The 10,545-nt window shown below is 43.6% G+C and overlaps 1 protein-coding gene across 2 annotated transcripts in view; it reads left to right on the top strand.

The window, feature by feature from the left end:
• Window positions 1-318: 318 nt before the first annotated feature.
• Window positions 319-10,545, top strand: part of LOC103290551 (aldehyde oxidase 4-like) — a 67,506-nt gene continuing 57,279 nt past the window's right edge. For both annotated transcript variants that reach the window (XM_008146476.3, XM_054722946.1), the window contains exons 1-4: window positions 319-372; window positions 4,207-4,264; window positions 7,509-7,605; window positions 8,215-8,323. In XM_008146476.3, the coding sequence (XP_008144698.2) occupies window positions 319-372; window positions 4,207-4,264; window positions 7,509-7,605; window positions 8,215-8,323 (318 nt within the window). The remainder of the gene's footprint in view (window positions 373-4,206; window positions 4,265-7,508; window positions 7,606-8,214; window positions 8,324-10,545) is intronic.

The raw sequence follows: 10,545 nt of genomic DNA, 5'->3' as shown, positions 1-10,545 counted from the left end.
AACTCAATTTTTATTTATTAGTCTTTCTACACATTTCCCTAGCGAGCCATTCTGGGCATCAAAGGGGACAGGCAATGACTTGGCTCACTCCTGACAAAGGAGGAGACAGGTGCTGCCGAGAACCCTTTTGAAGTGCTTGCGGGCGGGGCGGGCAGGCAGCCCTGGTTGGTGCTCCTGTCTTCCGGCATGTGGCTATAAATCACCCGCTGACACTTGGGCTTTTCCAAGACTGGTAGGCATCTCGGTGCTTGCTCTCACCCACCTGCTCTATCGGAAGGAAAACCTCCTACTGGGGTGGAGGCATTGTTTCCTGGCACCATGCCTTCTCTCCCCAGTTCTGATGAGCTGATTTTCTTTGTGAATGGAAGAAAGGTAAGTTTACACAATAAATTAATATGAACTTCTGCACACCAGAGACAAAAGCCAAGCTAATTTCTTTTCACTCCTTAACCTCTGCCTTCTGTCTTTATCAAGCCATACTAGTATGTACTGGTCTGAACTTGAGCATGGGTCATTCATTCAAAGTTTAGTGCAACATTATGAAAGCATGGGGGCTTTTGCTTGCCTTAACTTTTCTTTTGGACAGTAAGGAGCTCCCATTTGTATTTGTTGGATTACAATGGGAGTGAATTCTGACCCAGGTTATGAAAAACTATATTAGCTCTACTCGAGTTTACCGATGTTATTTCAACAGAAGGCACATGTGACATTAAGGATGCTAATAGCAAAGAATGATTTTGTTTTGCCTTCATACATCCACTCAGGCTGGTCAATTAGCCCAGAAACTGAAGCAGCTCTGCTGAGCCATGGGACAGGGAGGCTGCTGTGTTCCCTGGGGAAGAGGTGCAGCAACTCAAATGCTCAGTTGTCCTCAGGCCTGTACTTGAATGAGCAAAATGAATAAGTAAAATGTTTGAGGTGCTTTGAGACAATTAGGTGGGGGGAAAAAACTTATAAAATATTAAAATAGAAAATTGTTTTGAAAAGTCATTTGGTGTTAATGATTTTGCTTCCCAAGCCTCAGATGTACGGCATTACCGATGTTCTTCCCTCAAAGAGGAGACACAACTTTAATCATGGCAAAAATTCTTGGGAGTGTTGCCTGTCAAATAGCAGGGAAACAACATTTTTAGGAAACCCGTGAACTAAAGAACAAAAAGTGAAAGAGAAAGAAAAGAACGAAGAAAAAATCTGGGTTTAGTAATACTGCTTACCAATTGGTCAGGATCTTGCATGACCTGAAGCCAACTGGCATGTCAGAAGAATAATTGCTGAGTAGACAATTCACAGGAATTCAAAAGCTAAGAACTTTTCTGAGTGCAGGGAAAACGGGGCTTTGTTGCTTTGCAGTTGCTGGGAAATGAAACCATTTATCCTTTAATAACACATTAGAATGATTTATTCCCTCTCCAGGTCTCCCAATCTTTCAAATTCATAACTGATATTTTGGTATTTTTCCCTTTCTTCGTTTTACAAATTTCTAAGACAAGTTGTAGATGGCAAATAAAAGGGGGGAAATATATGCAACTCTTTGAAGAAATCGGGTTTGCTGTTATTTTTGTGGTTGGTCTTCTTCCCTTTAGACCCAGGAGCGCAGAGTTGAGCGAAGCACATTCCTCCACCAATGGCACATCCTCATCACAGTCTGGACAAGGCTCTTCTTCTGCTTTATATTGTTTTCTTTTTTCTTTTTATTTCTTATTTTCTCCTCCCAGATGCATCCACTCTTGTGCATATACCATACATCCTTGTCATATACTTTCAATATAGTCATTTAGAAAGATAGGTGTATCCTTGAAATATATGCAGCTGACCCTTGAACAATACAGGTTTGAAATGTGCTGGTCCACTTATATGTGTGTGTGTTTTTCAATAAAGACTTTCAATGTATTTTCCTTATGATTTTCTTAATCACATTTTCTCTAGCTTACTTTATTGCAAGAATACAATATAAATATATATGTATATATAACATACAAACGATGTTTTAATTGACTGCTTATGTTATTGGTAAGGCTTCCAGTCAACAGTAGTCTATTAATAGTTAAGTTTTGGGGGAGTCAGAAGTTATACATGAATTTTCAACTGTGCAGGGGCATCAGCCCCCCCTAATCCCACATTGTTCAAGGTTCAACGGTACAGTGTTTGGCTTTGCATGCGTGTGCTTATATTCTTAAGTAACCCAAGTGAAGTTGTGATTCACTTTACAAAGACTTATACATCCCCTTCTATTTCTTTTGTGACTCACCGCTGTTTTTGAGATCTATCCATGTTGCTCTTTGAACCCCTGGCTCATTATTTCTGCATGTAGAGTTCTCCGGGCTGTGTACATCCTTCACTCTGCTTATGCTGTCCCCCGGTGATAGACACATGGGATGCTTCCAATTCCCCACTACATGCAGTGAACACCCTACCATGTATTTCCTTACCAACACTGGCAAGAAAATCTCTCAGTGAGATTATGGCATGCCAGGTGGCTTTCCAGAATCCTGCACAAGTTACATTTTCCCACCGTTGATTGCATGACAAGTGCTGCCTTCTTAACAATATACAATTTGCAAATCTATGATGTACCAACACTTGATACAATCAGACTTGCTAAACTGTGCTAATCTGATGGGTGTAAAATGTTCTCTTATTGCGCTTCTCCCTTGCTTATCTCTGGATATTGGTAAAGTTGCTCCTTTTTTCATATACATAGTAAAAAGAAATCATTTCCTAAGTGTCTATAAAGTACCAGAGGAAACAGAAGGTACAAGTACAATTTTGTGAGTGCAACTTATGGTATGACCAGAATTTTTCATATGATTACTGTAATATTTATCTATTTTTAAAATATATTTTTATTGATTTCAGAGAGGAAGGGGGAGAGAGAGAGAGAGAGAGAGAGAAAGAAACATCAATGATGAGAGAAAATCATTTTTTTTATGTTTATTTTTTTATTTTTTTAAATATATTTTATTGATTTTTTACAGAGAGGAAGAGAGAGGGATAGAGAGTTAGAAACATCGATCAGCTGCCTCTTGCACACCCCCTACTGGGGATGTGCCCGCAACCAAAGTACATGCCCTTGACCAGAATCGAACATGGGACCCTTGAGTCCGCAGGCTGACGCTCTCTCCACTGAGCCAAACCGGTTTCAGCGAGAAAATCATTGATTGGCTGCTTCCTATACTCCCCCTACTGGGGATTGAGCCTACAACCCAGGCATGTGCCCTGACCGGAATGGAACCATGACCTCCTGGTTCATAGGTCGATACTCAACCACTGAGCCATGATGGCAGGGCTGAAATGTTTATTTTAAATGGCTGGGAGTGCTATATACTTGAGATGTCAGAATTGCAGTTAGCATCCTTTCATTACGTTCCCAAAGTCTAATCTTGTTTTCTCCTTCATTTGGGCCTTGATCCTTCCATGTCATAATGGGTGCTGAGCTTATCTCTGGCTCTTCAGATCCTCCAAGGATGTGGAAGGAAGCTTGGAGATATGAGGCATTTATTAAAAATAATGTGGTTTGTTGTTGTTTTTCGTGGGGTGATAAAAATACACACACTTTTAGAAGAATAATGTCCTCTTTTTTGTTGTTGCTCAGTGCTACACTTCCAGGCGACTTTCTCTTCAGTTCTCTCTAATCTTGCCTGACTGTACCCAGTCAGGGAGCTGCTTGGGCAGGGAGGGCAGACAGCTTTCATCGCATGTGTCAGCTGTGATCTATTGGCGGCAACAGCCTGGCATGCAACGTGAGAGACAGCACAGCGATTGATGCTCCCTTCTGCTCTTCCCTCACCTGCTGGCACCTGCATTTCACTGAGGAAGGATGGAGAAGACAGGGGTGTCTCCCTTAAACCCACTCCCTTCTGATCTTATGACTCCCTTAGAAAATCTTCTGCAGCTAACCTGTTTTGTGGCTTTCTGTAGCCACTAGTTCTCTTGATCAATTTTGGAACCTGTGTATCCATTTCCCTAGATGACTAAGGTAAAACAATCCAGAATTTACACTTGTCATATGTGTTACCAAATTCAGAGGCATTAAGATGATGCTCCATCATTTTTTCAAAATTCTGGTTCCAAGTATTGTGCTTCCTTTGCTGTTGTTTTGTCTTTGGACGCCATCACCTATCAAAAACATGCCCCTACACAACAGGTAGAATTGCCATGCGTTCTGGTGTTCTCTTCCTGAAGCTCTCCTCTCGCTCCACAATGTAGGTCGTAGAGAAGAGCGCCGATCCTGAAATGAACCTGCTGTTCTACCTGCGGAAAGTCCGTATCCTTACGTTTCGCTGTAATCCGTCTGGACTGGCTGGTAAACAGTGAACACGCTAAGACTTCTGAAGAAAGCCGCCCTGTATTTGTTCTGGGTCAATAACCTGGTGGCCAATGTGTAGCGTCCAGTTGGAGTTCAGAGAATGCATCCAGAAGGGATAGATGTGTACTTTATTTGTTGTGTTTTTCACCTGAGCACACAACCAAAAGACCCCTCCAGGGAACCACGAGGGTCCACGGGGAATAGCTTTGGGAAATAACTTCATGACTTTTGGGGCCCACGGTCACCCAGATGGCGGCTCCATGTTCAGGCGTGTGAAGGTGAAAACGCCTGGCCAATTGCTCAGGGCAGCATGTCCCTGACAATGGTTTCCCACCAGCACATTTCACTGACTTGGCGCGTATGCCTTTTCGTAAACCTTATTGAAGAAAACAAGGTTTTATAAACACTTCAAAATTCCAAAGTCTAGCAAATGCCCTCCCATATCTAGAGCTTCCTTCACCTCTCACTCCTCCGAGACCTTCAGTAGAGCTTCGATAAAGATTCAAAAAGTATTTCTTGGTTTTGGGTGCAACTATAAAGGGAGTAGCATGAGGGCATGATTCTGGCCCTATATCTGTCTTTTTCCCTCCCAACATACACACCTCAATGCATGACTTTATTTCTCCCTGTTCTTCCCTTGCCAAGTTTATCTAATAAATTATGTGTGCTGGAAGCCACCTTGTCTATGGAAACCCTTGCAATATAGTTTCCTACCCCATCATTTTCCTCCTCTCATCAATATATCTACCCCTATTCCACTCACTATTCCAGGAACTGTACAGCTGACTGGGCAGCTGGGATGGACAGAGTGACTCCATGGGAGGCTGTGACCTTGGGAAGGAGTGAAATAGTGAAAGAAAGATGGGATGGCTCCCTTGGTTTCTTGTGTGACTGGGTCCCATTCTGGCAATGACGCCTGAGTCAGGCCCCATGTCAGCAGCAAATTGGGGTTTTGTGGGAGCCTGAAGTTTTTATAATATTGGAGACCTGCCTTCAGGGAAAAAATATAAAATTAGCAATGTAAATTAGGTACAGGGCCCTGGAAGGGGCCATGGGAGTCCTGTGAAAAGTGCTGGTGTATGCACACGGGGTGCTGGCTCTGGCAGAAAATCCACTATTTGTGAATCACCCACTTGAGGAACAAGTTAAAAATAAGCCTCCGGCCCAGTGGGTGTGGCTCAGTGGTTGAGCATCTACCCAGGAGTCAAGAGGTCACCTGTAGATTCCCGGTCAGGGCACATGCCCATTTGGGGGCTCAATCTCCAGTAAGGTGGGAGGGGCGGGTGCAGGAGGCAGCTGATCAATGATTTTCATCACTGATGTTTCTTTCTCCCTCTCCCTTCCTCTCTGCCTAAAAATCCATAAAAACGTATTTTAAAAATAATAAGCCTCTGACTCCATCCCAGAACTGTTGACTCTGTAATCAGAGGTTGGGGCCTGGACGTCTCAGGTGAGCCACATATACTTAGAACGACTTCTTTATGCCTTTAGGCACCAGGAAGAATGAACAGAGGAGGACACTGGGGAGATGGGAAATGGGAGGCTGGGGCAATTCTGCCTAGAGCGGCTTCCGGCCATGTTTCCTTGGGAGTCCATGCATGTTCAGCTTGCTCCGAATATCGATGAATTTCTTCATTTAGGAGGTCTAGAGAAAGCACAGAGACGTCTGTAGTGAACGTAGAAGTGCTATAAAGGGAAGTGGTAGGGTGTGCGATTTTGACGCTGGGTAAATGGGAGGTGGCAGAGCCCGGAGGGAGGATTTGGCCTGTTGTTTGCTTTTTGTGAGTTTGTTTTCCAGCTACAAGCCCAGTTCCTGGAATAACGAGTGGAATAGGCGCAGATATATTGGCTGGAGGAAAATCATACAATAATTAATGAATAAGGATACAAGAATAAACTGTGTTTCATGTACTCACCACTGTAGGCCTGCTTTTGCCCACCCCCTGTGTTTTATCTGGCAACCTACTTAAATGACGAACTTTAGGATGAACTGACAAAATATGGAAGGAACCGTTCGAGGCAGGCACCTCTGGTGCGAGTGGACGAAGGAAGCATCAAACTAGCTGTTTGGTGACCAAAGGACAAAGCTGCTAGTTGCACCAACTGTTCGTTTTTTCATTCAAGGAAATGTTAACACTTGCATCACAAAGCTGTTTCACTTCGGGAGTGTACTGACCCAACCCAGTATTACATCTCTAAGATGAAGTTAGTCTCTACCTCTACCCAAGCCAAGTATGAGCTCCACCCATGAAATCCTTTTTAAACCTCAGCCAGAAAAGCTCCCAAGCCAATTCCAGCAGATTCGTACAGAACAGAAAGCAGGGAGTTTACATAGGCTATTTGTTCTCCCTCCGTGGAAATATGCAAATGCTTTACAGAGGAAAAGTACACAGTGGTTTTTGACATGACCAGCTCAGGAACCATAGTTATTAAATTAATAGTCCCTAATCCCATAAGAAGGTAAAAGCATTGCATTGTTGAGCCAGAGAAAGGCAAGTTTCCCAGGGGGATTTTTCTAAGTTTTGCACACACCACCACCTCCACAGCAATAACGTAACCTGAGTCCAGAGTCCATGATCCACAACTCTGGATTTAACCGGCTTTTTCCTTCATTTGGATGCAACCCCTGATCTAACTGGCACGAGGCTGTAGTCTTCACGTACTCCACGTAGTGGGACTGTCCAGATGGTGCGCTGCAGAAATGGTAATATGTTGAGTTGCAAAGTGTTGCCCTAGTCCCTTCGGGAGTGCCATCTTATTATCTCCCAAAATATGAAAAAAAAAATTGCATTTAGAAATGCATCTGGAAAAGAAAGAAAATTTCTTCTCACCTTTACCAATGCGCTCCTTTACATGCAAAACTGGAACTCTGAGCAAGGAACTCAAGAGAACATGTTACTTGTCAGCATCCGCGGAAAAGGAGTGTAAAAAGCAAAGGGGCCCAGCCTGTGTGGCTCAGTGGTTGAGTGTTGACCCAGGAACCAGGAGGTTACTGTTCGATTCCCAGGCAGGGCACATGCCCGTGTTTCAGGCTCAATCCTCAGTAGAGGGCATGCAGGAGGATCAATGATTTTCTCTCATCGTTGATGCTTCTATCTCTCTCTCCCTCTCCCTTCCTCTCTCTGAAATCAATAAAAAAAATATTTAAAAAATAAAAGCAAAGGGCCTGGGCCCCTCTTTTCCTTGACTCGCTTCTTTCCAGTCCACCTCACAGGCACCAAGTACGGCTGTGGGAGTGGAGGCTGTGGCGCCTGCACTGTCATGGTGTCAAGATATGACCCCAAGACCAAGAAGATCCGGTATCCTTTGTGTTGGCCAGGGCCATGCTTGGGTACATCTGGGAAGGTTGTGGAGCCTCCCACTTTGCTGTCCATATTCACGCCTCTCCTCTCCCCAGGTGTCCATGGCACTCACACAGCTCTGGGCCTGCTCTCTCTGCAGCTTCCTGAGTTCCATATCTTTCCCATGGACTTTCTTCCCATCAGATTATATTTAATTGGGCTAGTGTGCAACCAGAGTATTTGTATTTTTAAAGGCTTTGCATGGCTGGGAATCACTGGGCTTAACTAACCCATGGTGGTTTATATAAGGCAATATATCATCTTATGATCAGTAAAACATTTCTTTCCCTAGAATGGGGGGGGGGGAATAGAGAATTGAGGGTCTCTGGGAGGCCCTACACAAAACGCTTTCTTATTCTATTTTTCCATTTCTTTTTAATATCCTACACCAGCCACATGTAAGTCCTTTCTTGAACACTTCCAGAAATTTATGGTTTTATATCTAGAGTTCTCTGTATTCTCACGGAAATACAGTCTCGTGATTCTCCCGGACCGACATTACTCCCTGAATTATGTTACCCACTCCCTATGATTCCCAGGTGTTCTCCTTACACAGTTCTATCACAGTCATTATCCAGTCACCGCATGCCTGGTGCCCATCTGTTCTCTGTATGGGGCTGCTGTCACCACGGTAGAAGGTATAGGAAGCATCAAAACCAGGATTCACCCCGTGCAGGTAAGAGTGTATTCTGATTGGGACCAGGTGTTGGTATAGATATCCCACATAGTCCCACGTACTCTAAATAGGTCACCAACTGGGAAATCCTTTGTGTTTTTAAATTCGCATTTTGTTAGATTCCATGCTTCATAGCTAGGGATCTTTTCAAAGATTGGTGTATAAACCAAGATTTCTTCATTAATTTTAATATATCTTACTTAGCTTTTCAGCCCCATCCTTGCCCTAAACTAAAACAAGGACAGTTCAGTCTTATGAGAAAAGAAAATGAGATAGAAAAGCAGAAGTTTATAGAAGATAACTGGTTGTCTACCACATTCAAAACACTGAACTCTGAATGAGAGGCTAATTGTGTGTACAAGTACTCCCCACACTCACCAAATGTCTCAGGAGAAAGTGAGCACCCAGGACTTTTTGAAGAAATGACGATGCTATTTGCATATTCTAGCATAGGAACTGCTGCAGAAGTTGTTTTAAACGCATTGTATAGAAAGAAAATTATAAATAGCCATATTTTCCCTTGACATTCTTTCCCTTCGAAAACTGTGCTTGGAGAATAGAGGCCAAGAACGTCCTCTGACAGTGTGTTACCATTGATGGGTATTTGGTTACAGTGCATGTCCTTCAACCATAACTTTAATGACTTTTTGATCTTATTAAGATCCTACCTCATACCTGACTCATCGCCTTAACAGTTTCAGAAGCACTTCATGCTGCAGCCTATCAGATTTCTTTCTCTCCAGTCACCTTTCAAAATCACACTTGACATTCAATATTACATTAGTTTCAGGTGTAAAACATAGTGGTTTGACATTAATGTAACTTATGAAGTGATCCCCCTGGTAAGTCTAGTACCAGCTGGCACCTACAGTTATTACAATATTATTGACTATATTCCCTATGATGTACTTTACATCCCATGACTATTTTGTATCTGCCAGTTTGTACTTCTTGATTCCTTCCCCTTTTTCACCCAGTCCCCGAACCCCCGCCCTCCCATCTGGCAACTGTCAGTTTGTTCTCTGTATCCATGAGTCAGCTTCTGTTTTGTTTGTTTGTTTTGTTCTTTAGATTTCACATATAAGTGAGATCATATGTTATTTGTCTTTCTCTGTCTGACTTATTTCACTTACATAATACTCTCTACGTTCATCTGTTGTCCAAATGGTAAGATTTTATTCTTTTTTAAGGCCAAGTAATATTTCACTGTATATATGTACCACGGCTTTTTAAAAATTTTTTTTAAATCTTTATTGTTGAGATTATTGGTCCCTCTTTTTCCCCCCTTGTCCCCTTCCACCTGGTTCCCACCTGCCACAGGCCTTCACCATTCTATTGTCTGTGTCCATAGGTAATGCATATCCTACATAATAAAAGGGTAATATGTAAATTACCATCACTCCGCTATGCCCACGATTGGGCCAGCAGGAGGCGCAGGGGGAGGGACTCGGCGTGGCCTGGGTGGCTGATTGGGCTGGTGGGCTGCTGAGCTCGCGTCACCATGGCTGTGCTGCGGCATAGAAGGGGCCTCTGGGGTAGCGAGCCCACGTCCTGCTGTGGACCATCAAAAGTGGGGAGCTAAAGCGGGGGAGCTGGCTGTCTGTCCGCTCTGGCACCAGGCCTTTCGAAAGCCTCCTCTGCACTGGAGGCTTTTGAAAGGCCTGGTGCACCAGCAGACAGACAGCCAGCTCCCCCTCGATCAAAAGCGGGGAGCTGTGTGTCCGCTCCAGCCCCAGCGGACCTCCTGCCATCAAAAGCGGGGAGCAGGCTGCTAACAGTGTCCGCGGAGCATGCTAGGCTTTGCGGGGCAGTGGATATGGCCTGGATGGCAGGTTAGGCCTAGGGGACCCTACACGTACATGATTTAATCATACACTGGGCCTCTAGTATGCATATAAGATCTTTGTTTAATCACTTCCCGCCCTCCACTCCTCTTCCCTCTGAGAATCGTCAGTCTGTTCCATTTCCATGCCTCTGATTCTATTTTATTCACCAGTTTATTCTGTTCATTAGATTTCTTATTCATTTATTTTGATTTTTAGATTCAATTGTTGATAGGTAAGTATTTGTTGCCATTTTGTTGTTCATATTTTTTTTTCTTTTAATATATTTTATTGATTTTTTACAGAGAGGAAGGGAGAGGGATAGAAAGTTAGAAACATCGATGAGAGAGAAACATCGATCAGCTGCCTCCTGCACACCCCCTGCTGGGGATGTGCCCG

Source organism: Eptesicus fuscus, chromosome 11, assembly GCF_027574615.1.
Source record: "Eptesicus fuscus isolate TK198812 chromosome 11, DD_ASM_mEF_20220401, whole genome shotgun sequence".
In the NCBI taxonomy this organism is placed as follows: domain Eukaryota; kingdom Metazoa; phylum Chordata; class Mammalia; order Chiroptera; family Vespertilionidae; genus Eptesicus; species Eptesicus fuscus.
Note: the sequence above shows the minus strand (reverse complement) of the source record. Positions and strands in the feature narration are given on the sequence as shown.